Genomic DNA, 27,638 nt, shown 5'->3' with positions numbered 1-27,638 from the left:
ATACTAACCTTGAATAGAAGTATAGTGCACATGTCTAAAAAGAAATGTATTATTATGAGAAATATTGATATAGACAAGGCAACAAAGCCAGGAAATTTATTAGAACTAAAGTCTCATATTAATATTGGTAAAATTAATATATTAATACCTATTATCAGTGAATGTAGAGGTTAAGTAGCTCTAGTACATATAAACAAATATTTTGAGTAAAAAGTGGAACACAGTGTTAAAATGTGAAGAAATTTCAGCTCACTAATTGTATGCAGTAAAAGCAAGTGTTTTATTATAGTAAAATAACAACCACAGAATTTGAATGAGCTCTAATAAAAACTGTTGTCAGTGAGAATCATGGCTAAATAACAACAAAATGTAAGTCAGTTTTGGTCTTCTTAAAACCTGGCAATAATTATTAATAAAGCCAAGTAAGTTATCATATTCAAAACTAGAAAACCATCACCACAGCTCTTATCTGTTCCGTTCATTCCTGGCATTCACTAGATTGGAAACAGAGTTATCTTCAAAATTCTGCTGTAAACTCCAGCTGCTGTGTTCTGAACATTAAGCTATTGCATTACGGTTGAACTTAAATACCTTCTTTGCTTCTGAGCCACAAGTTATAAGAATGATGAATCTGTATCTCAAATTTCGGGGTATTAATTTAAATTTTACTTCTAGATCACCTGTATAGTCTGTGTCTTGTTATTGATGTGATATGAAATTTTGCTATGACTTTTCCCCCCACACTTTGTCATTAGGGACAGAAAACAATTTATCTGTGCTCACTGTTGAGTAATTGCTAACCCAAGACTCAAGTCCCATCTCTGTTGACCTCTTATCTGTAATATGGGCATACTGCATACAAGGTAATTTTTGGATACTTTTAAAATGAAAATACAGATTGTAAGCTAGTGGTACATTTCCTTTGGTAATATTAATTGTAAAGCTAGTGGAACATTTCCTTCAGTAATATTAATGTGGTACACACAAGCTCTTGAATTTGGCAGGCCTGTGTTCCTGCTTGCAACTCTCGTTACTTTTCTCTTCATTCAGAATCATTATTTGAAGTGCATTTATATCCTTTAGCTTCATTTGGCCTAAAGTGTAACAATGCATTTTTTGGTACCAGTTGGATCATAAATGGAAAAACAATCAAATTGCACATCAGCACCTGTTTGTAGGAGGGATAATGTAGATGAGTCTGACGCTAAGAAAACCACTATGTGAGGCCTGAGCATCCTCTGACATAAAGACTTGCTTCTCATCAGAAGCAGAAGTGAGTAATATCCTATGACTGTGATTTATTTTTCTTAACAAACACATGAAAAAGTTTTGTGACCTTCCAGGGAAAAGTTCCATATCTACATCGTGAGGAGATGCAATACCTGCATATCTGCATAATTTAGGAATCATGATTTTTTGCTTTTTATGATTTTAAAATAGAATGTAAGAAAATAAAGAGGTAACCCAAAGTAGGCTAAGAGTTAGGTATATTCATGAACCCATAATTTCTGACTTTGGGGATCAATTAAGGGGTTCAGCATTTTATTTCTGGCAGAAGTGGTATAAGAAATACCCACCTGTTTCTTGACATTCCATTTGACAGGAAATAAAGGGAGTGTGAAGCCCATAAGTTGATGGCTTTTTTTTTTTTTTAAGTTTCTTATTGTTTCCCAAGAATTTGGATTGGAAGGTAAATTTGTATTTTATATACAATTGGATTATCTAGTTCATCTCATCTGTTACTAGGGAAAGGTATGGTTTTCTTAGTCTAGAAAAAGTACTGTTCTCAGGATTTTTTCCTTTTGACACTGAGCCAACATTAACAAATTATATAGAGAATTCAGCAAAAGTTCAACATGGGCAGAAAACCTGGATGTCCTCAGCATCAGTCATTTATGCTGTTGTACCATTTACAATTTCCCCTTTTGCCTATGATTCTTCCTGGAGAAGACATCACAGGAGTAACATCTAGTCCCACAAAACTGGAGTGGCTTGGTTGCCTGTTCTGGATTTATCATATCCCTCAAAGCGGGGGTTGAGTGTAAGAGTCAATAAATGGATCAGGAAAATCACTGGCAGCATTGTGATACTGCGCTGCCTCAAATACAGTGATCTGTGCCAACCTTAACCAAGCAGAAGAATGGTTAGGTATAGAAGTAAGCAATTTAAGCAAGTGCTTTACCAGTATACAGAAGCTAAGTTACTAAGAGCAATATCCCAGTTTCCAGAACAATTCTGAACCAAGTCCAATATTTAAGGGTGATCAGCTGAACAGATCAAACATTAGGGGAATGTTAAGGGAATCAGAATGAAGCCAAGTGAGTTTCTTTTGTAGGACTTCACTTTGAGTTTCTAGTCGGACACGACTGAGCGACTGAACCGAAATGATACCAAAAATATTTATCCAAGTATAGCAGGTGGTGTTTAAGATAGCATGAATATTTCCATGTTCTGCCAAAAGGCAGTCCAAGGCAAATCAGTTATCTAATATAACATGAGTGAGTGAGTTTAGAAAAATTTTTTGGTCAACTTAATGCTATAACTGTGACATTAGCTATGTCTGCTGCTTTGGCAGAGAGATTTCAAACCATATTGTCAAGGATTCCAATTCTCCACTTGGGGAATAAAATTCTTAGATAGTTCTGAAATCCCTTAAAAGGGCTATCTCAGCAGAGGTGGGAATTAGAGCACGTGTGCTATTTGGTAATTTCAGGAGAACTGAACACAATCAAGGGGGCCAGTAAAAGCCCTAGGGCACATTTAGAACCTGGGGTTTAGGTGGTGGTGAGGCAGGACATCTTCCAACCACAAATAGATGCGCCCCACAGCCAGATGGGGCGCAGAGAAAGGAGTCAAAGTGAAATGAAATCATCAGTTAGTTACATTTGAGCAGCCTAGAAGCCTTCCTTGTAGGAACATGTGGGGATCATCATGAGGATATATTCTGTTGCACAGCAACGTAAAGATGAGAGCCAGTGTTTCTCGGTCCTATTGGAACAAATGTTCTAAACTATTGGGTTTTTGTCTGATTCTGTCGACCAAACAGGAAAAAGGAGCTGTGAATTCAAGTAGGCAAACATGGTATGCTGTGAAAATAGTTAATTCTATACAGGATACGGTGGAGGGATATTAATAAGATTGGAAATAGTCAAGGCAAGGGAATCCCACTGTTTGATGAATGAGTCTGGGGTTCCAACAGCATAGTCAACAATCTGTTAGATTCCCTTCAGGGGCTAGACTTTGGGAAATGCAGACTAGGGCATTATTCTTCCAGGCATAAAGGTTCTGGGTGGGTTTTAAGAAAGAATAATAACAGAAGTGAAAAAACTATCCAAGTAAAATCAGTCATTTTAATATAAAGAGGAGAAACGATGGCTCATGGCCTTGGTTAAAGAAAGGCTACTAAGCTGAATAGACTAGTTGAATGACCAAAAATTGGAACTAGAGGCTTCTTTCCAGGAGAGTTCTGACAAGATACATGGTTTTCATAGGATTACCACCAATGGAGGATGCCCACTGTATGTAGTAAGGTAAAGAGTATTAATAAACCTGAAGCTGCAAGGAGACCTCAAACTTCCAATTCTCCAGTCCTTCATAGTCGAATTTAAGTGACCAAAGGACTCAGGTCACTTCCTTTAAACTTTCATTCCAAGCATGCACCCCTGCATGAAGATTTTCACTTCCAGATAATGTGTCTATAAGGAGAAGAGCAGAAAGTTGCTGTTACCAGTTATTACATATTGAAGGAGACAAAGCAACTTTGTGATGATAGCAATGTAGAACAAAGGAAAACAAGAAAGACTTCATTCATGGTGATCGTGGAATATACTGGCCTAACCTGAATCTTGGGAGAGTTGTCTATGTCGGGTGTCATTTGCCTTCAGTCAGTCAGTTTCAGCTTTAAGTCTCCAACTGTTTAAGAAGCCCATTCAGGTAGGGAAGCCTTTTTCAAATGAGAAACACGAATCTAAGAATCAGTGCCTTTAGGTTTATTGGCACAGAGCACTTCCGTGCCAGTAAAGAGTATTGGATCAAGTCCCTTCCACCTGGGCTGCAAGGAGTCCTTTAAAAGGCTTTTCCAATAAACATAGCCCCTGGTTGTAAATTGTGGTATGCAAGTTCTTCATCTCCCGGGAGTGCTTCACTGTGTAAAGGTTTTTCAACCAGGTGCTCATTTTTCTTTAGAGTCTTCATGAGATTTTGGCAATAATGTAAAAGATACCCCTTGACTAGAAGGGGCTTGAATAACTCTTGAGTCAAGAATTGTAAGTCATCAAGTAATTATGTCAAATGGTGACAATTTGTGTCTTCCAAAGGGTATAGATCTTAAGTTTAATAAAACCGTGAGTAGTAATTTAGGCCAAGGAGACTGAAAGACTCTGAGAGTTTTGCCAATTGTGGTTTTTTATATTTTTAATTGGATAATTGCTTTACAATATTGTGTTAGTTTCTGCCATATATCAACATGAATCAGTCAAAGGGATACATATGTCCCCTCCCTCTTGAACCTGCCTCCCACCTCCCACCCCACCCCTCTAGATTGTCACAGAGCACTGGGTATGAGCTTCTTGTGTCATATAGCCAATTTCCATTGGTTATCCATTTTACATATGGTAATGTGTGTGTTTCAATGTAACTATTTCAGTTTACCCCTCTCTCTCCTCCCTGTGTCCACAAGCCTGTTCTCTCTGGCTGCATCTCCATTGCTGCCCCGCACATAGGTTCATCAGGACCATCTTTCTAGATTCCATATATATACTTTAATATGTGGTATTTTTCTCTTTCTGACTTACTTTACTCCATATAATAGGCTTTATGTTTATCCACCTCATTAGAACTGACTCAAATGTGTCCCTTTTTAATGGCTGAGTAATATTCCATATGTTTTTATTATGCTAATAGTTCTTTTGGCTTCCTGGTGGCACAGTGGTAAAGACTCCGCCTGCCTATGCAAAAGACACAAGAGATGTGAGTTTGATCCCTGGGTCAGGAAGATCCCCTGGGGGAGGAAATGGCAACCCGCTCCAGTATTCTTGCCTGGAAAATTCCACAGGACAGAGGGGCCTGGCAGGCTACAGTCCACGGGGTCACAAAGAGTTGGACATGACAGAGCGACCAAGCACACACACACACACATTAGTTCTTTCCATTTGACCAGAGGATTGAGGCTGATCGGTACAGCAGAAACGTTGTGGGCCAGACTTCACAAGCAACATTTGGAATTTTTCTAGTGCAATGGTACTTTTATCATATAATTCCAAGAGAAGTCCCCACGTGAGAATAATCCCTTCCAGTAATGTTCTGGCCACCGCAAGGGCGGCCGCTTGTCTGCAAGGGAAGGCTTCCATTCAATAACAATACGTACAGACCATCACAAGAACATACTTGGATCCTTGAGAGGGAGGCAGCTGGCTAAAATCCAGTTGCTGGATAGTAGAGGAACCAGCAGGTAAAGAAAAGTGGCCTTGAGAGTATGAATAGGTTTTGGTGGGTTATACCTCGGACAGATCTGATGCCGTTGACATATTTGAGCTGCTACTATGGGAGGTCTCTAAAAGTATTGTTTCCCTCAGGCTATCATTTTATCAATTCTTTAACGAATTATTTCCTGTATTAACTTCAAGATGGTTTCTTGAGTGACTGCAGAAAGAGCAGGATGGTTGTTTGGCCCATACCAAAGCCAAGGATGTTGGTCAAACGGGCATCCTTCAGAAGCCCATCACTATTATTTCCTAACTGTAACATGCACTTTCCCATTTCTGATAATATCCTTTAAATCTTGGGTGTCCTTCCAAGTAGTACACAGCTAACTTGGTGTGAACAGTGACCAACAGAAGTTTCTTTATGAAGCCTGAGTCTTGTAATGCTGTGGCCTTAGCAACTCTGTCAGCCAGTCTTCAGTGCTGTCTTTGGAAGGCCTGGCAACTTATCATCACCAACTGTCATGCAGCAAGATTGCATCCACCAAAGCCTTAACAAAGGGGCCATTTTCAATTTCACTTCCCCCGCGAGCTCAAGAAACCTCTCTGTTTCCAAAGCATTTCAAAGTCATGAGATACTCCCAAAACATAAGTGCTATTGGTGTAAATGTTAGCACATTTGCCAGAGGCTAAAGTGTGCAGGTGCAAGTTAGTGTGTGTGGTTCAACTTGTTGGGCTGAAGAAATGAGGGGCAGAGCATTGGATTCTATTATAGTGAAGGCAGTAGTGATCCAGATTTCAGTTGTCCAGCAACTGTATCTATTTCATAGATACAGCAAGAGATGTCAAGCTTGTCTAAAGGTGTTTCTTGTAATCTGGATGTAGACTAGTCAAAATATCAACTGTGAGGTCTTATCTGTTGCTGATGTTAAGTGGGTAGCAGGATTTAGGGCATTACCATAAGACAAAAAGACATTTGGAGAGAAAAACAAGATTTCACAGGATGTCAGTCAGTGAGCAGATAAGAGTGTGTGGAGTGCCTCAACCAGTTAAGGGACAAAGTCCATAAGGGAGACCCCAAAACTGTCTATTCTATAACCTGCAGAATGGCAGTGCTGGCTGCTATTGCTTGGAGGCAAGGTGAAAGATCTTGACCTACAGGCTTCAACTGTTGGCCCTAAAAGCCAATAGATCTCTGTTTTCCCCCATGGGGCTGAATGAGCTCTCCAAGGGTGTTTCGTGTTATTCATAACTTCATGAACAAATAGCAGAAAGGGAAGAAAATAGTTAGGGTGCCCTACAGCAGGGGCTGTGGCCAACTGAACATTTAAAGTTTGAAAAGCTGATTCAGCCTCATTATTCCAAACGAGGATTGGGCCTCTGCCTTTTAGCAGGGAGAAAGGTTTTGTGCATACAAGAGGAAATTAGGAGCCCAACTCTGCAATAGCCTGTTAGTCCAAAAAAGCAACTCAAATGGCACTTGGTGGGAGGAAGTGGGAAACTGAGATGTGCCCTTGATGCATGACTCAAGTAACTTACCTGGGTGTGAATAAACTGGAACTTTCTCCTTGAGACATCTGCCTTTGTGTGCTAGCTGAGTTAGAAGGACAGGCTGTCCCTGAGGCATGCTTCCTTAGAAGCAGAGCATAACAAAAGGTCATCAACATATCGAAGAAAAGTAGAGCTGTGGGCAAAATTCACACTGGCCAAGTCTCCTCTCACTCTCTGTGAAAAGTAAGTAGGGCTTTCTGTGTAGACCTGAGGCATAATGATCCAAGTATAATGACGTCCTTCCCAAGTAAAGGCAAACAGGTACTGGCTATCTGGATGGAAGGCTGAAGAAAACACTACATAAATCTATAACTGTAAAGAATTGTGTGCTCAGAGGGATTAAATTGAGTATGCTGTGAGGTTGGGGGCTATGGGGTGATGTGGTATGACTATACTATTTATGGCTTAGAGATATTGAACAAAATACCAGCCTCAGGAATGAGACTTGCCTGTGAGAAAGACTGGTGGGCTACAGGGACTGGTGTGTGGGATGATGAGTCTCTTCTGGAAGTGTGCCTTGACAGTTGGATGAAATCCTTCAAGGGCCTCAGGCCTGAGAGAGTATTGTCTGAGGTGAGGCAAAGGTTTATTAGGATCTACCTGGATCTTAATTGATAGCACCTAATCAATAACCTCAGTCATGTCCGACTCTTTGCAACCCCATGGACTATAGCCTACCAGGCTCCTCTGTCCATGGGATTCTCCAGGCAAGAGTACTGGAATAGGTTGCCATTTCCTTCTCCAGGAGATCTTCCCAACCCAGGGATCGAACCCAGGTCTCCTGCATTGTAGGCAGATGCTTTTACTGTCTGAGCCACCAGGGAAGTCCAGTCAGTAACCTCAGATACGCAGATGACACCACACTTACGGCAGAAAGTGAAGAACTAAAGAGCCTCTTGATGAAAGTGAAAGCGGAGAGTGAAAAAGTTGGCTTAAAACTCAACATTCAGAAAACTCAGATCATGGCATCTGGTACCATCACTTCATGGCAAATAGATGGAGAAACGGTGGAAACAGTGGCTGACTTTATTTTTGGGGCTCCAAAATCACTGCAGATGGTGACTGCAGCCATGAAATTAAAAGACGCTTGCTCCTTGGAAGGAAAGTTATGACCAACCTAGACAGCATATTAAAAAGCAGAGACAAAGTTTTGGTTTTTCCAGTAGTCATGTATGGATGTGAGAGTTGGACAATAAAGTGCCAAAGATTTGATGCTTTTCAACTGTGGTGTTGGGGAAGACTCTTGAGAGTCCCTTGGACTGCAAGGAGATCCAACCAATCCATCCTAAAGGAAATCAGTCCTGAATATTCATTGGAAGGACTGATGTTGAAGCTGAAACTCCAATACTGTGGCCACCTAATGTGAAGAACTGACTCATCTGAAAAGACTCTGATGCTGGGAAAGATTGAAGGTGAGCAGAAGGGGACGACAGAGGATGAGATGGTTCGACAGCATCACCGACTTGATGGACATGAGTTTGAGTAAGCTCTGGGAGTTCATGATAGATAGGAAAGCCTGGTGTACTGCAGTCCATGAGGTGGCAAAGAGTCGGACACAACTGAGTGACTGTCTGAATGAATGTGTTCAATGTTGTTTGAAGAGGTAGACCATAATGTAGAAGGAATAGAATCTAACAAATCCTTGTGATGGGGAATCTCAATATCAGGACAAGAGTTGGAGGTAGACTCTGAGGAGTCAAAATAAAAGTGCATTACTCCTTTTAGGGAAAAGGAAATATTAACGTGTAATTTTTTCAGGAGGTCTTGGCCCCAAAAAGTGTACAGGAACAGAAGTAACTAATGAGTTCCCTGAAAAGAACTTATCTTAAAAGGCAAGGGGGCCAACTGACTTACCTTCATAACTGTGTTTGGAACTCACACCATTTGGACCATTCTGGCACTCTAAGGAAGAGGGTCTGAAGGCTGGTGGGGTTCAAGACACAAGAGTGGTAATAGCCTCACTCCTATAAAAGAAGGTCCAGCTCTCCCAATGGTGTTAGTGGGAGTACTGGAAAGACTCCAAAACTTTTCTCAGAACTTCATGAGTGTTTGTTTACAAAAGGGAGGTGCTTTTCAAATTTCTCAGAACGTTCATGAAAAGGGTCTGAGAGTAGCTTTGGGCTGCGAATAAGGCCTTCTTTTTAATTTGGGGTAACCCTTCCAGTGGCCAGGCTGATTATGATAGAGGCAGGGACCTAGCCTTGAAAGGAACCCTGGAGAGAATTTTGGTCTTTCTGTTGAGGTGGCTGTTGAGTGGCAGTGGTCAGATGCTGCAGCTGCAAATTCATGATTTTAGTGGTATTGCATTTCTGTGTGTAAGATTGTTTTAGAGCAATTATTCACCAAATTCACCAAATCAGGAGTGGCCATTGCTTCAAATCAAAAAAGTGCATTTTAATTTTTAACACCTTTTAAACATTTTTTCTTGTGCATGACTGATTATGAAACTATAACTTCCTATTTGAAGAATGGGATAACGTTAAAAATATTCTTTACTAAAATATATATGTAGCTATGTCAAAACCATGAAAAGTCTTGTTTTTTATCTGATGGACACTCCTGGTTATTGAATTTTTGTTTTCCCAGTCTTTCATAGAAATATGTATAACTAAATTTACCTTTTTAGCTCTACATGCATCATTAGATAACTAAATTTAGGTAACAGTTATATTTTCAAGTAAATTATAGTAATACCTGAATTTATCTTTTTGTCACAGGTATACAATACAACTTATATTACAAAGTGAAAGAAAGTTTGGAATGTTGTTTTGCTGTCTACTTTTAGTTGACCTATGACAGTCTGGAGATAATGACAAAAATGTCAATGCCCCAAATAAAACCATTAGAATCTCTGTGCTTTTCTGTTTCTATAAGTTGTTCTTTTGCAAAAGACTGCTCTTCAATTGCATATTTGTGTTAAAAAATAACTATTCTAGATCATCTTGGAATGTGACTTGTGTTTTGAATTTTCAGTAAACTAAGAAATGTACTTGTAAACCATGAAAACAAGTTCTGTGGCTGGCAGTGAAAATCATGATTGGATGTTTAATTGGCAATTTGCAAAATAAAATCATGCAATTATAAACATCCCACTAATTTTTTCAATTATATAAGCTGTTTATTACCCTTCTTGCCAGTTAACAGGAAAGGGATTTTTGAATACATGTAATGTAGAACAACTGGCTTGTTTTTGACAGCCAATCCATGGAGCCTTTAACAACTGGTTCTTTATTTTTCTTCTCAATTTATTGCAGTTTGTTTTTGATGTTTTGGATTGTCTCAACCCCTTCCTATTGCCACTAGACAGCACTTGTGTACCTTAGCAACAATAGATTATGACTTTCCATCTAATTAAAAAAATATAGATGGTTGTCAAATAATCAACTTCTGTTTTTAAGGTTTTCAATTTGGTTTTTAGGTCGCCATAGTTATAGTCAGGATAGAAAGTATACAAGAATATTAAGCAAAAAAAGAATTTTGCATAGGAGAGAAAGGAGTAACTAAGATTGTAGCGGTGTTGGGTCTGCAGACACAGAAAATAAGCTAGGCCATAACTTTGGGGAGTATTTATGAAATCTGACTGGCTCGAAAATAGAATTCAAAGTATCAAATGAAGCTCCTCTTCATGACCAAAATAGTGTATTTTATTTTTGACCTCTACAACTGGTGAAAATTGCATGAAAATTCTCATACTAAAAAACTATAATAAAAGACCACTTACCTGGAAATGTTCCAACTAGAGTAATGCAATAATGATTGCAATCATAACTTTTTAATTTGGTTGAACACTGGGAAAAACTGCAAAAGTCTGAAAGTTTCCCTCTTGCAAACATACATACACCTAAACAGAAAATAAATTATTCCTCACATTTATTATTGTAAAATAGAAGCTTGTTACTGCCCTTTGCTCTTCTTCAGGTCTCACTTAACTTTTCTAGTTACATATAAAGTATTTCATATAGGTAGAAGCAAAATTCGCCTTCGAGGCTCTTATTTCAAGGTTATCTTGGCTAGATTGTCATCCATAAGAGGAATACGTAGCATGAACCTTTCATTTAAAAACGTATTTTCAGCAATCACATCTCACCACAAGTCTCTGAAGCACACTACGAAGCTGCTCATATTTCAGCAGTACTGAAACCAAGGTCTGGGAATGACTGCCCGGGACGCAGTTGGTGAGAGGCTGCGTGAAGATCCCGAAGCCAGGCTCCCGGTACAGGTACGAGACATGACGTCACTGGTGGTGCCAGGAGGCGAGCTCCCGACCTGGGCCGGGCCGGAAACGCTACAGCAGATCGCCCCGCCCCACCTCTTCCCGCCTCGCCCCACCCCGCCGTTGTGTAGTCTAGGCCGTTGCTGGCAAAGCCCGGGGTGCCGAGCCGGATGGGCGGGGCACCATTAGCCCCGCCCCACACAAGCCCCACCCCAAGGCCTCCCCCGCCCCGCCCCTCCCGCCGAGGCGTGGCGGGGCGCGGCGCTAGGCGGGCCCTGCCGGTGAGTCCCATTTCCTGACCTCTGGCTTGGTCCGCAGCTGGGCGGTGAGTCGGAGGATGGAAGTGGGCTTATCGGCCGTAACCTTGTATCTCGCCAGCGCCAGCAGTCCTGTGGCGGCGACAACGATGGAGCGGGAGCCAGCGAACCGTGCGGAGGGAGAAGCCGTGAATGCCTCGGAAGCTGCGGCCGCCGCGGTGTTCAGGGAATCGGCACAGCAGGTAGGTGGGGCCGCCCAGGGTTGCGACAGCGCCGAGGCTGAGTGAGGCCAGAGAGCCCCGCCTCCTGTCTGCCTAGTCCGCCGCCTGCCCTTTGGCTTGCCCGGCCTTCCTTCGAGCAGGCCGTCCGCCGGAGGTTCCGTATGGAGCTCTTCACGGTGTCCCTGCCTCTGAGCATCGGCTGGAGGGAAGCGGCGAACGCCCCTTTAGTCGCGGCGCAGCTGGGCAACCCCTCCGCTGGCAGCGCCGCAGACTTCGGGGAGGCCTCGAGTGTCGCGGGGTGAGGTTGCGGCTTCGGGTCTGCGGTAGCTAGAAGGAAGGCGTGTACCTGAAAGGCTGTCCTTGGAGTATCTGGAAGCCGGGTGACGATGGCTACAGTCACTTCTCAGTCTCTCCTTTTGGGAGCGCCTTACTCGGCATCTGCCCTATGGTTAGCAAATAGCAGCTAGGTTTGGAGAAGGAAATGGCAACCCACTCCAGTATTCTTGCCTGGAGAATCCCATGATCGGAGGAGCCTGGTAGGTTACAGTTCACGGGGACGCAGAGTCGGACACGGCTGAGCGACTTCACTTTCACTTTCAATATGTGTTTAAGGCTCCCCCCACCCCCCATTTAATCCTTATTACTTGTGCCCAAGGTGTACGTTTATCCCCATTTCACCAACGAGGTGACTAAGGCCCAGAGCTGCGCTGTCCAATAGACATAATGCTATCTGCATTGTAAGTTGTATTTTCATTTAAAAACTAAAAAGAAACCAGCGAAATTAATTTTTATATTCTATTTAGCCCAGTTTGTTAAAAAAAAACAAACCCTTAACATGCAATTTATATGACAGTTACCACTGAGATATTTCATTGTCTGTCTGTGCTAGTCTGAAATCCTTTGTGTATTTCAACACGTCTCTGCTTGAACTAGCCAGATATCAAGTGAGCCTTAGCCACACGTGGTTAACTTATGTATTGAATAGCATAAGTTTAGAGCATTAGGTAAGGTTTTGAGGTTTGTTTTGTTTTGGATTTCGTGTCTGAAATAGTAGTAGTAGAATCTTTGGCCAAGTAAAGCTAATGAAGGAATGCCTTTACCTGAAACCAGCTTGGGTGCTCAGTAGTGTGACGAGTCGTGCTCAGCTCTTTGGGACCTCATGGACAGGCTCCTCTCTCCGTGGAATTTTCCAGGCAAGAATACTGGGGCAGGTTGCCATTTCCCACTCCAGGGGAGAAACCAGCCCCGGAGTACACTGTTTTTTGATGTTAAAAACCTGAGTTGCTTCTGTGTAAAATCTTCCCATCCTCAGTGAGAGCAGAGCGTTTGAGTGGCTTCATTTTTAAGAATAACTACCTGAATGTAAGACATTTCCCCCAAACTACAGATTCCTGGAGAATGATGCCCAAATGTTTGTTCTAATATTATAAGTAGTTTGCATTAACAAAAAGTTGTCCAGAGACTAGACTGTATATGGAGTTGTTTTTTCTCCTGCTTAGGAAGGGGGAAGGTAACCTGCAAGAAGCAATTCAGGGTAATGCTAAATGGTTACAAAGCCACTTGTCATGTTCAGTTGAGTCGAGACCTCTTGGTGACAGGAGGTATACTTGAGCTGACCCTTTTAGTCCAGTGTTTGATGTGTTTTCCATTTGATTTTACCTCCTGTTACTGGAATTGTTTTCATCACGATTTCAGCTTTGAATCTCTCTAGTAGCAAAGTATACATACCTATACTGATTTACCAGATAAATGTTGTTGGAAGAGAGGCTGTTTGTTGCAACTTAGTACTGTTATGTTATTTTTGCACTCTTGGTTAAAAAAATAATAAAATGAATATTCAAATGTAAAGAAGGCCCGTAGAGCAAAGAGGGAAAAATCATAGGGATCCTCCTATCACCCGTTTCTCACATTCACTTTCCCCAAAAGTAACTGTTAGATTTCTGGTGTATTCTTTCTGGGACTGCCTGTGCATATATAGAATCTTGTTATACACAAGAGGGTTCATATATACACACAGTTTTCTAACTTTCCTTTGTGCTTTCTCATGCACATTCCTGTAGCAGAGATGTTTCCGGGAACCCAGATCTGTGCCCCGTTGACCACAGGAAGAGGGGAGAGGCCACGGAGGTGGAGACTTGGGTGGAAGGAAAGCCTGCCATCCTCTGCTTGTCAGAACTGAGAAATCCCAAGGGCCATGTCGGGAAGGAAGTAAGAGATAGGAGCTTGGGTCTGTGTTTAGAATTAGGTTTCAAACCAGGCCATTCGGTATCTTCTTCGACTAGACTTTTAAGCAGAATCTCAGCTTCAGTATTATTAAAGAAGTTAAAATTTCAATACTACTTGTTCATTTGTTTAATTAGCACCCTAGCTGCCAAGCACGATGTGCCAGGAACTGTAGGCTAAAGGATGTAGCAGTGAAGGATACACACTGTGCCTACTTCCATGGTGCTGATCGCCTATGTGGGGAAGATGATGCAGAGTCAATTCCAAGCGTAATACATGTTTTTAAGAAGTTCTGGGTACTATGGGAATATATAAAAAGACAATTGCTGTTGAAAAAAGGCCAAGGAAACAAGATAAGCAGATGTAAACAGTACGGTTAACCATGAAAGATAATAAAATGTTAATTGACATTGCAGTTCATAATTTCCTGGTGTTAGAAAATTGTTTTGTCAGATCATTGGCATTTGTTGAAATGGAGTTTGTGTAGTTGCCAGTGACAATTTTCTTACCAGCAGGCTTATTGTTTATCTGTAAAAATGAAACCTTTGCAAATTCAGAGACTAGCTTTCATAATTGTTGGAAATTTTGAATCAAATTATTTTCTGGTTGGTTTTACCTATCAGTATCTTCCTTAACTAACTCCTGCCCCACGTCCTTGCCAAGCAGAGGTTGGAATCACATGGCATAGGTTCTTTCACAGGTTTTTTTTTCTACTTGATAATCTGGTTCCTTAAAATGAGGGATTGACAAACTATAGCCTGTGGGCCAGATCCCACCAGCCACTGACTTGTATAAAGTTTTATTGGAACATAGCCCATTCATTATGTGTTGTCCATGGCTGCTTTTGCAGAGTTCAGTAATTGTGATGGAGATTACATGACTCTCAGAGCCTAAAATATTTACTCTCTCTCCTTTGTGGGAAAAGTTTACTCATACCTGTTCAAGCTGCTATACCTAAAGCTTGGGTTTTACTGTATCAAAAATGAATATTAAAATTTTAAAAGAAAACTTAAATGAAAATCTCTTTAATAAAGATCTTTATTTGGAATGTGATGATTAGAATAAATAAATGCCTTTTGAAATTTCATATTATGTATAGAGTATTACTCAAAGTTCTGTTTGTACTTAACTAACTTTGGCATTAGAATTAGAAAATGTGAATCATGTTTTAGCCTTCCTCTTTGTAGCTTTTTTTTTTATCTTTTTGAAAAAAATATAGCCAAGAGTCAGTTAATGGAGTTAGTAGATAAATTTATACCAGTTATTATGACCCAGCCAGAGTGTTTTTATTCATTAAAGCTGTCTAAAGAAGACAAAATAGTTAAACCAGTGAGAGACACCCTTTCTCCTTTGCCTGTGTCTTAGAAAAGAAAACTTAAACCAATGAGAGATTGCTAGAGGGAGAATGAAAAGCTTCTTCAGCTCTGATGGGGGTGGGGTGGGGGTGGAATAAGGCATGATGATGAACTACAAAAGGTCTCATATCTGTTCATTGACTGGGACTGGTGCTTTAGCATCAGATCCACCCAATTCATATGATGACTGGAGATCTAACCCAGCTCCTCTGACTTTTCCTTGCCTGTAAAGTCTTGGTCCAAAAGGAGACATTGGTGTCAGGACAAGCATAAACCAAATTTCATATGAAGGGGGAAAAAATGAGATTAGGTGGGAATGGCTCACCATGCTTAGGAATTGGTGATAGAAGAACGATGGTGTGGGTGGGCCATTTGTTGTCCGTCTTATTTATGGGCACTATAAAGGGGTGGTTTTCCTTTACTGAGGACTAGCATATATTTGAAACCCCAGGACAGCTAGGGAGAATTGTAGTTTTGTTTTTTCAGGTTATTTTATGGATAGGCCATGCTGTCAAGGTTTTTATCTCCGTTTGCTCTGTACCAGTTATAGTTGCTGTCAGTGATGTTCACGTGAGTCATGGAACAATGCATGGGTTCTTTGGGTTGGATGTACCTGGATTCAAATACTGGCCTATGACTAAACTTACCTTTGGAAAGTGAAGGAAAGAGAAGAACCATATCTGTTTTCTAAGAAGGACTTTAGAGGGTTAACAGGAAATAATTCATAAGAATAAAGTTACTTATACTTGCATAACTGGGCAATTCTGGGCAAGTCCATTATTTTATCAGTGCAACTCCATCTCTTTGCAGGTGCAATTCAAAAAACTTTTCTTGGTTTGAACAACAATCATGGGTTTAAATTATGTGTTGGCATATCTCCAACCATAAGAATCCTTATCATTCTGCTCAGTCACATATGACATTCTGCAATCCCGTGGACTGTGGCCTGTCCTGAAGACGGTTGCCATTTCCTCCTCCAGGAAATCTTCCTGATCCAGGTATCAAACTCGTGTCTCCTACATCTCCTGCATTGGCAGATGGAATCCACCTGCCAATGCAGGAAATGTGAGTTTGATCCCTAGGTCAGGAAGCTCCCTTGGAGAAGGAAATGGCAACCCGCTCTAGTATTCTTGCCTGGGAAATCCCATGGGCTGAAAAGCCTGGCAAGCTGCAGTCCTTGGGGTCACAAAGAATCCTTATAGAGGATGAAATTTTTGAACTCTGTACTCTCCTGGACAGTCCCACCAACTTGAAGTCTTAAGCATGGTAGTCATTTTAGGTTTAGGTTTTGGTTTAGGTTTAAATTTGAACCAGTAATACATGAACATATTCTCATCACGAAAATAAAACAACAACAAAATACACAAAGCATAAAAAGCCCACTTGACCGTTCCTTCACCTGTATCTCCTTCTCCGTTTTTGTACCTGACCTGAGGGGTAACCAGTGTTGTCAGATTTTTCTTTACAATTACTTGTGCTGTGCTTTTTGAAATCTCTTATTAAGAAGATACAAGAGAGGCTTTCTTAGGAATTTAAACTTGGGACAAGATGACAAGGAAAAGCTCTTCATCCTCTCCCACAAAGTGTGTTTGCTCTAAGTTTTGGAACATTGGCCGTATGTATGAGGTAAAATTAGTGTTTCCTTAGGAATGAAATTTGGATATAATTAGAATTCCTTAGACTATTATAGTTTTAAAATTTGTAAAAATATTTTTACTATCAGGAAAACTGTTGTCCTGTATATATTAGTGACTGAGAAGTCTGGAAGTTCTCATATAGAATATTGATGGCCTGTTTTCCAGATTTGGTTTACAAATGAGTTTTATTTGGCCTGCATGGTGCTTTAAAGTTTTTCAATTTTAATGTCTTTAGTTGGGGCATGCTTTTGTTTAAAGCTCTACTCTTCATCTCTAGCAGTATTTACTCATTTTTGGAACCTGCTTGGACCTAAAAGGCATTTGAATTTGGGACTTCCATTTTGAGAAAAGGAGAGGTTCAGAATTAAGCTGAACTGGTTTTGGTTTGCTCACACATAGCTTAACTCAAATCTAAAGACTTACCAGGGTTGTCTAATACAAACTGTTTTTTTATATTACATATCTAACATATGTATATGTATCTGTATGATTTTCCTTTGATATTGCACATTAATTCCTTTATAATTCTTTAAAATTATTGATGTCCAGCATATCTTCACATATTATTCAGCATTGGAATTGCTATGACCTGAAGTGTGCTGCTTGATTTCTAAGCTTTTGACTTAAAAAGTTTAATTGGTTAAGTTTTATTTTTTAACCTTGGTGGTGAGTGTGCAAGAGGTTTGCTTTATTATTCAGTTCGTTAAACCCTTCATTTTTGCTGTTGATATTCTTTTGTGTGTGTGACCTGTCTTAGTTTTTAAAAAACTGTTTATAGACTGGCTTATATTTCTTTATTCCCTAAATAAAGCAACCCCAAATATTTTTTTTTGTTGTTACATGGAAGAAAATTAATCTCACTTGAAACTCTCCTTTTCCTGATTTATTATTGACATTAGATGAGTAATGAAAGAGGCTTTGAAAATGTAGAACTGGGAGTCATAGGAAAAAAGAAGAAAGTCCCAAGGAGAGTCATCCACTTTGTTAGCGGTGAAACAATGGAAGAATACAGCACAGATGAAGATGAAGTCGATGGCTTGGAGAAGAAAGACGTTTTGCCTACTGTTGATCCGGTAGGTGTGATACTGATGATCCTTTTGTCAGTGAGTTTTGTTCTGACTGATTTGTTTCCCTTAAGTACTGAATGGAAGGAACCTTTTGAGGTTTAAATAAACTATATTCTGGTTATAACATTGTGTTATGATTTTGGTAGAAAGCAGTATTTTTACACAGTATGGCTAGACCTCTTTCCTATGTTGAGTAATGTGAATAGTTTGTTTTTGAGAGTCAGAATTTTGTCAGCATGGATAGGTTTCTTTCAGATTTACTTCACTAAGCAGAGTGCTTGAATTCCTGTTCCTTGTATTAAATATTATAGATGGTTGTCACTTCTTTTTTATATCGCCTCAAGTTTTGATTCGAAGATAGGAGTCTATAGTTCTTAACTCTGTGTTCCTCACCAGCTGAACTAAAGAATTTCTAAACTATAAAAGATGTGACTATAAAATTACGATTAGTCGTACATTTTTAAAAAGGGAATGTTGCCCTTCTGAGTAGTCATTTTGAGAGTTCAGTTGCTGAAATATTTACTGACTTTCTAAAAGGTACTGTTTTAGGTGCTGGTGATACAGCAATGGGCATTGTAAATTTATGTTCTTATACCAGTAGACAGAAGGGTAATAATATATACTATAATTATCAGACTATGGATAGTTCTATGAAGAAAATGAAGCAGAGTAGCAGAATAGAGAATTATTCATTTAGATTTGGTTTAAAAAATGTTATTACTAGTTTTTCTTCAGATTTGGTTCTAATAAATAAATTTTAGTTAATAAAAAAGTCAGAACCAGATTCTGTATTGTAGCAAATATTCAAAAGACTGTAACAAAGTATACTTTGAAGGCAGTTCCAAATGCATGCAGAATATTGTAGAAGTGTTTCATGCAGTGGAAGAGCTGTTAGGTGGAGTGTTCTATAGATGTCTGTTAGGTCTGGTTGCTTTATAATGTTCTTTGTCTTCCGTTGCCTTGTTGATCTGCTGCCTAGTTGCCCTATTCATTATTGAAAATGGAGTGTTGGAGTCTCCAGCTGTTATTGTTGAATTGTCTATTTCTCCCCTCATTGCTGTCACTTTCTTTTTCCGTCTATTAAAATTTTCATTTCAGTTATTGCACTTTTTCAACACCAGAATTTTCATCTGGTTCTATTTTATAATCTCTTCATTGATACTCTGTATTTGATGTGATATTGCTATCATACCTTCCTTTATTTCTTTACGTGTGTGTGTGTGTGTGTGTGTGTGTGAGTCGCTCAGTTGTGTCCGACTCTTTGGGACCCCATGGACTGTATTTCACTAGGCTCCTCTGTCCGTGGAATTCTCCAGGCAAGAATGTTGGAGTGGGTTTCAGTTCCCTTCTCGAGGGGATCTTCCCAACCCGTGAACCTGGGTCTCCCTCACTGCAGGCAGATTCTTTACCATCTGAGCCCCCTAGGGAAGCCCTATGTTTTCCTTAATTCTTTGAACGTACTTATAAAGGCTACTTTGAGTTTTCCTGTTAAATCCAACATCTGGTCACTCTCACAAGTAGTTTTGTTGTCTGCTTTTTTATTTTCTTTCCAGTGTATGGGTCATGCTTTCCTATCTCTTTGCATATCTCATACTTTTTTGTTTGAAACTAGACATTTTAGATAATATATTGTAATAACTCTGGGTGCACCCCTCTGCCTCCTCCCAAATCTCCACTCCCAGGGTCTTGATTTTGTTGTAATATTTGCCTGTTTATTTGTCTAGTCAGTTTATGGGTTCTTTTAACTAATTCTGTTTCCTCCTCACTTGCTGTTCTCTGCTTCAAACTAGCTGATCAACTACAGTTGATCCTGTATCTTGATAGAATCGAAGAATTTCTTCCCAAGTGCCTTTTACCAAAATCTTCACTGATTTTGAGAGTACCCTTAAGCTTGGACTTTTCCACTTCTGTTGCAGATGAAGTTAGTTCACATGGGCAGAAATTAGGAGCAATCTGTCTGATGGCCTGCTTTTCCTCCTGGGCAAAATCCCTTAGGTAGAGCTCCAGAGTTGGGGGCTAGGGATAGTAGTGCATTTCTCTGTGACCCCCCTACTTTAGGAGCTGAATGTTCAGTTGAGGTTGGGAGTGGAAGCCTCAGGTCATGGCTCATCTCTTCTGGCGTGGAACCACTGGCTAATGGACTGGGATCAGTGCCCCAGCATTCTCACTTGCACCATGCTCAAGGTAGAGCCTCCGTTAATGTCAGTGGAAGCTGATGGAAGAAGGGAGCCCTCCCCTGTCAACCGCACTCACCTGGAAGTTAGTCTCAGGAATAGCTAGCTTCTGGGCAGGTTGAGAAATGCTGGTTAATGTCCCGTTCTTCCTGGAAAGAAAGGCCTCTGGTTGGAAGCTGGGGGTAGAAGGAGCCCTGTGTTCCTAGTCTGGAGTGGAGTTTCCATTTTACTTTGCTGGGAAGGCCTGTGATCTTAGTTCACATACTGCATACTCTCATTTTCCTTTATTTTCTTGATTAGTTTACTCCTTTGGCACATAGCCTTAGGGCCATTTCCAAAGGCTTTAAATGTTCATTTTAAATAATTTCCACCAGTTTCACTGGGTCGTGGGTCCTCAGGGTTACTCTTACTCTTTTGCTGGAAGTCCCTATCCATTCTTAAAATTGTAAGTTACCCTGTATGTAACATGTTGTCATTGGAATTTGTTTGAATTCTTATGCCTAAACTAAGACAGGAAACCTGGGTGATAAGAAACCTGTCTGTATTTCCTTCACCGGAAGACAGCATGCTTAGTCTGAGCTGGTTTTCAGGTCTGCCCAGTCGTGGAGTGGTCACTTGCTGTGGCCAGGACTAGACTGCCGCTGCGCTTCATGTTGTCCCATACCTTGACTGCTGTCAGTAATGCTGCAGGGAGCATGAGAGTGGAAATACCTCTTTGAGATTCTAATTTCAGTTCTTTTGGGTAATACTCAGAAGTGGGATTGCTAGATCACATGGTATTTCTATTTTTAATTTTCTGAGGAACCCTCCATACTGTTTTCCATAATGGCTGCACCATTTTGCTTTCCCACCAACAGCAACTAAGGGTCCCAGTTTCTCTGCATCCTCACCAACTTGTTATCTTTTTGAGCAAAGTACCAATTATCCTCTCAGGTGTTAATCACTGAAGACAGATCTAGCTTCACATAATGTGAAGAGCAGACTGTCCATTTTCTGTTTGTTTCTAATGCATCATAAATCTGAGAACAAAGCAATTTGGGAAAGGTATTGGCCTATATTTATATAGAAGATTTGTAGAACTGACCCAGTTAAAGATAAGCCCAGATATTTTAAATACATATTTAAGAATAATACTCCTGGCATATGGTACCTGATAGAAAGTAAGAAATGGAGACCCAGGTCTTTTTATAATTTCCACAGATTTTTAACTTAGACGTGTCTTAAGAATAAGTGTGTTTCTAGTAATTCCTTTAACCTGTGGTAGTTTTGCTTAGGGTTCCTCAAATATGCATATATATGTGTATTTAACTATTACACATTAAAACTTTGATTATGCACATAATTGCTACCTATATAAGTGGATTGATGCCTTTCATAATATGGTCAGAACTAAAAATTATCTGGGCTCAGTTTTGCCTATCAAATTTCAAAAAAGGAAAAGGATGTGGGACTTCCCTCGTGGTCCAGTGGTCATGCTTCCACTGCAAGGGTATGGGTTCAATCCCTGGTTGGGAAACTAAGATCCTGCAAGATGCAAGGCATGGCCAAAATAATAAAAGTAAATAAATAAAAAGGAAAAGGACAGTATACTTTAATGAGGGTATAAGGGAATGGACAGTCTCATATGTTACTGGTGAATATTTATTGGTAACTTTTCTGTTGTGAAGTTTTACATTGTGAAGGGAGAGCTTTCCAAATGATTATATTTTGGGCCTAGTTTTTCTGCCTGTAGAAATCGAAGCATTTAAGAAATATGCTTAATATTTTCAGTATAGTAAATGGCAAAACCAGCAGGATAGAAAAAGTGTAATAATGTTGTAAAACACATGTATGCTTAGGTTTAAAAAGGTCTTAAAAATTTTAATTAATTTTTGACTGTGCTGAGTCTTTGTCGCTGCAGTGGGCTGTCTCTAGTTGCGAAGAGCGGGGGCTCCTCTCTAATTGCAGTGCTCAGGCTTCTCATCGCCCAGAGCAAGGGCTCAGGCATGCAGGCTTCAGTAGTTACTTAGTTACTCTGCGGCATGTGGGATCTTCCCCGTCCAGGGATTGAACCTGCCGTGTCCCTGCACTGGCAGGCAGATTCTTAACCACTAGATCACCAGGAAAGTCCCAAGATAGCAAGGCTTAATAGTTCCTTATTAAGGAAGAGATGGATCATTATTCAGAAAGAAATAGATACTTAAATTTTTGAAGAAAAGAATGAATCTACTAGAGTTTGCACCCATAAACTGGAAGTCTTAAAGACTCTAGATCTTGTCCCAGTTCTCCTGTTACTGGGATGGTGGTGGCAGTAGTGATGCTGGTAGTGATGGCAGGGTTCCAGCAGACTCTAGGTCAGTGTCTGAACAAAACACCCCATTCATTCATTCTGTAAAAAATTCGTGTGCTAATGATAGATGGTTTTCAGGAACCCTTATCCAGTGTCTTAGCTCTGGAACAGATTTGACCCATTGGTAGTTACAGCCTGGACGTTAGCAATTATTTTCTGTAGAAACAACCTCAAGAGAATTGGTCCAGTGAGAAATACGTACTTTCATCCAAAGCTTGCTGAATCTTTTTCTAAGTAATTTCTTGGCCCTATCACTTACTATGTGTTATAGAAATTGGTTCCATTCCCTTTATTTCTGCACTGTCCCACTTGCTGTAAAAGACATACGTAAACACTAGTGTTAGAGCATATTAAACAGAGCCCTGAACTAACCCTTATCCCACATGAGAAATGCCTTCTGCTCTGAATATAGAAGATATAGCAGATTTTATCAGGGAGCCAGAAATATACAGTACTTTCTTGAATGTGTTTGTTTGCTTGGACATCCATTCTTGTGTAAAGAGAGACTAAGGAGCTACCTTACTTGTGCGTCCTTTCAAAAATACTATCACCTACTTTTCATTTTGTTTCCTCCTCTGCTTTAGCCTGTCTGCCCAGGCTTACAGATATCTGTTTTTAAAATATATGATGTTATTCTTTAAAGTAATTTGCATGAGAACTTGATTAGACAGATAGTGTCCACCCAAAATGACTTTGAAAGCCCTCAGGTGAAAATTTTTCCTTAACCAGGAAGAAAGGAAATAACCCTGAAATTGGCAACCTTGTCAGCTTCAGATATCAGGAAAGGAAGATATTTCCATTTCACCAACAGAAAAGAAGCAGTTTCTAGTGTCTGTGGTTTTCAGTCTTACAGATATCCTTGTATTTGATTTTTTAAGGCCCTTATAATCATCAGCATATCTTATCTAAGAAGATTATGGATTAAGGCTTATCTTTTTCTTCTCTCTGAGAAACCAATATGGAAACATTGACTGATGTATTTGATAGAGCTTATGCTCTATACTGTGTTTTCTTTTCATAAACAAAAATATGGTATATTGAAGCATGCTCCTATGACCAGTTTCCTCCATAGAGGCAAACTGTCATCTATGTGTCAAGCTTTATAAAAGTATTCTATGGAATTACAGCACCAAGGTTAACTATGAGGTGTGTAGTGTGGATTGCAGTCTGCCAGTGTTTCTAGCCTGCCAGTTATGTTAAACTTTCCTTGGGTTGCATGGTCTAGTCCCTTTTTAATCCTTAAATTAACAAAAAAACTCATCTTGCCACTTACTGGTTACTTATTTTCTTACCATTAAAAGTTCATTTGATATGCCCTCACTTATCCTGTTTAATTTCTCTGAACCTCAGTTCACCACTAACCCAGAAGTGTGTTGTATGTATGATTCCTTAGATCCCTTTTAATTGACTGCACACACCCTCTGATATGTTTCTGAACAATGAAGACAGAAAAAAAAAAGGCAGCAAGACAGGAGAAAGGAAGGCTCTGGATTGTCAGTTCGTAAATAATCAAGGTTGTGACTTACCAACTCCATTTCAGTGACTGCCACTTTTTTGAGTTATTCCATGGACTTAAGGTGATGGTAGTTGTATGGGTGAATGTTAAATGTCTTTGTGACATTCTGTCTACAAAGATTTTAATTTTTTTTATTGGATTGTAGCCTGTTTGTTATACTGTCTATAGAATATTCTATGTACCCACCAAGTATTTGACTGCTTCATCCTGGCCTAGATATATAGAATAAATTTAAGTATGAAGGTTGCTAACCTAGCCTCTTATTGCAGACAAAACTTACGTGGGGCCCCTACTTATGGTTTCACATGCTTCGAGCTGCCACATCCACCCTCTCAGGTACTGCTTTTTTGTTTGAATGTTGTATAACCAGTATCATATATTCCCAGAACAGGAACTTGGCCAAATAGCGTGTTTCAGAAATGAAGGAAAAACAATGGGGAGTTTAGTCACGCCCTTCTCAGCAGCTAGCTAGCTACCACTGGAGACACTAATCTAACTTATACTTCACCTTAACTCATTCTTTAGCTTCCGGATGTGCTTTGAAAAAAAAGGACTGAAAAACAGCTATACTCATTTAGATACAGTTTTCATGTTTGTGAACATGAACAGAAAAGGTCTGTTAGCAGTTATTTTGCTGTTTTGCCATTTGGTTCGCTGACATTGTTCTCATTCTGTTTGACTGCTTATTACCAGCAGTGTTATTGGGAGCCCAGAAGGAGCCACTAGTGTTTCTTGGGGAAATGAAGGAAGATACACAGATAAGATGTACTGAATGTTGATAATCTCTCTGAGGGTAGGGACTGTAAATTTTGTATTCCTAAAGTGCTTTGCACATAGAAAGGGCTCAAGAAATGTACATGGAATTATGTAAACCATTTGACTTTTGTATTTTTTTTTAATAACTTTTATATTTTTAGTTTGTGACTTTCTTGGAGAGAAGATTGCATCTGTTTTGGGCATCAGCACCCCAAAATACCAGTATGCAATTGATGAGTATTACCGGATGAAGAAGGAGGTATGTCTCCTTTTTACATTTTCTTGATTCAGTTTCATTTGTTGTGGACTGAATGGGTTGCATAATGAAGACGTGTATCCTCTAGCTGTCCAAGAGATAGCCCCCTTACACTAGGCAATTTCGTTCTAATCATTCTTTACCAGATTAGAATATATTTTAGAATTTTGTAATTAGATTTTCCTAGGATTGATGTGCACAATTAAGCTATATTTCATTGTGCTGGGTGCTAAAAGTGGGAGAAAAATACTGTTCCATTTGGACATTTATGTTTCAACTATTCTTGTTACTTCTTTTTAGGAAGAAGAAGAAGAAGAAGAAAATAGAATGTCGGAAGAAGCAGAAAGACAATACCAACAAAATAAGCTGCAGGCTGATTCCATTGTTCAGTCTGATCAACCAGAAACACTGGCATCCAGTTCATTTGTGAATCTCAATTTTGAAATGGAGGGAGATTGTGAAGTAATTACAGAAAGCAAACAAAATCCAGTCTCTGTCCCTCTGTAGAATGAAATGACTATCAGACGTCTAAGGTAGTTTTTATACCAGGAACTTTCACATTCTCTATTCAATGGGTCTTGGGACTTAATACAATTATTTATATTTTAAATTATTATCAGGAAAGGGAAGAATGTTTCTTTATTCTTAAGCTCTATCTAGCAAAGGCCAGATATGAAATTTGGATCTTTGTATTGTGCTTTTACTGTGTCAAATTAATGCTTTGGTTTTAAAATGATCTTTAAAAAAAGTAAGGACATTCTAGAGCCTTAACCACCAACTAGGAAGAGTTAAATTATCAAGCTTGTCTTTGTGTAAGGAAAAAAGTAGGTAAGTTGTTGATTAAGGCTAACTGGAGCTGATATTTGTGGTTTCAGATTAAAATGAGGATTTTTCCCCTAGATTTTCTCATGTTATGTCTTACATTTATATAGCTAACCATTCATTTCATACTAAGGATGGTTTACTGAGTGTAATAAAAGGAGCACGATAAAAGCATTTTGAATTTTCTTTCCTTGAGAATTAACTTTATTTCGTGGGAAGGTGTTTGAGTTTATAACACTAGATATTAAGATGGGTTTCCATTTTTAATGAAGGTTACTTAATCTTACTTTCTCTTTCAGTAGTTATTCAGATTTAAATAACTAACTTTGAACATGTTAAGAACACTAGCTATGGGATAAATTTATCAATGTATTTGTATTCAAATGGTAATACCTAGTGATTATCCACATGGCATCCTGGTTATGTCAGTCATTCAATCCTGAATGCCTCCTCTGAGTCAAGTAGTTGCAGGGTGATATTGGGGGACAAATGAAGACTTAACCCTCTAGGGGTTCACTGTTAAATATTGTACAAGGTGCAGTGGTGGCATAATGAAATTAACTGTCATTAACCACTTCGAAGTAGCAACAGTGGATGGTTTGCTTGACCCAGTTGGCCATCTCTGTACCCACTGTGCCATTAGCAGACTTCACAAAAGTATAATATGAAACTAATTTTGAAAATATTCCCGTATGTGTTCAGAATCTTATGCGGTATCTGTATGACTTTGATTTATAACTTAATGTAAGGAGAAATGTATATTTTAGATACAGGGCTGCTAAAAACCTATTCGCAAACTTAAAGAGCCTTTAGAGATTAATGGTTGTTAATAGTCTTCTAAATAGCATTAAGTTCAATCTTAAATATATCTGCCTAACGTATAGCTTCAAACAAACAACATAGGTGCAGTGGGTTTATTATGGAAGTCTGTTAGCAGTGAGCATCTGACCACTAAGTTCTTCAATTGAAATTTGAAGGATTTAGGCAAGATAATTCTTTATTTGGAATCCTCAGTTACATGGATTCATAGTATGGTGGTTCATGGCATGTGATAGTGATCTTTTTAGTCATGGGTATAAACTATATAATTTAGTGCTTAAAGGGTTAATCTTCAGATTATATAATGTCATCATCAATTGTAGTTTACCAGTAAAGAATGCTAATCTGATGTGTTCCCCTTGTTTTTACCTTCATTCGAGAAGATATTCAAACTCATATTTATTTGGGTATCCTGTAAAGGCAAGTGTATCTAAAGGTGACCTGAATTTTCTCTCTCTAGAGGCACCAGATGTAAAGGAGTTGACTCAGAAACTTTTCTGATTGTAGTAGAAGGAAGATAATGATTTATAAAGGCGTTACATTTCTTGAATTTTTACTTGTCCAACAGTGGCCAGTTTATAATGTTTATATAGATATTCACTGTGCCTTAAACTTTTATACTTTTATTTATGCAGAGTATAAAATTTCCCATAAATGCATTAAACGGTTTTGTCTTATTTTTAAGCCTCTTTCACTTTTTCTTCCTTTCCAACCCTTTGAATAATTACTGTTCCTTCTGAATCATGGTTCATGCTATTCTACCCTCTTCTATTCTTTCTTTTAAAAACTAAACAGTACAGTTGAGAATCTTTATACTTAACAAATTCTCTAACAAAAATTCTTAACAAAATGGAGTTAAATTTTGTGAAATGTAACCCTGGTGCTGGTTAATCAAGCTAGACAGATTTTTTTTATACCAATGATTTTAATTAAAGTAAAATACTAGAATACTTTTTATTGAAATACTCTATTAAAATAAACATGTCCAAATACTTCCCAGAAATGAAATGACCCTTCTCTGA

General features: G+C 39.3%; 1 protein-coding gene across 3 annotated transcripts in view; it reads left to right on the top strand.

Moving 5' to 3' along the window:
- LOC110122916 (signal recognition particle subunit SRP54) overlaps positions 1 to 27,300 on the top strand; it is a 66,879-nt gene extending 39,579 nt beyond the window's left edge. The window contains exons 1-6 of one of the 3 annotated variants that reach the window (XM_070478034.1): positions 11,360 to 11,465; positions 11,563 to 11,683; positions 17,777 to 17,950; positions 24,233 to 24,299; positions 24,881 to 24,978; positions 25,276 to 27,300. In XM_070478034.1, coding sequence (XP_070334135.1) covers positions 11,591 to 11,683; positions 17,777 to 17,950; positions 24,233 to 24,299; positions 24,881 to 24,978; positions 25,276 to 25,482 — 639 coding nt within the window. In that variant the 5' untranslated portion in view covers positions 11,360 to 11,465; positions 11,563 to 11,590 and the 3' untranslated portion in view covers positions 25,483 to 27,300. The other 2 variants (XM_020870561.2, XM_070478035.1) reach the window with 2 other exon arrangements.
- Positions 27,301 to 27,638: the final 338 nt, after the last annotated feature.

This window comes from Odocoileus virginianus, chromosome 16 (genome assembly GCF_023699985.2).
Source record: "Odocoileus virginianus isolate 20LAN1187 ecotype Illinois chromosome 16, Ovbor_1.2, whole genome shotgun sequence".
NCBI classification, from domain to species: domain Eukaryota; kingdom Metazoa; phylum Chordata; class Mammalia; order Artiodactyla; family Cervidae; genus Odocoileus; species Odocoileus virginianus.
This window is presented reverse-complemented; position numbering and strand designations above follow the sequence as displayed.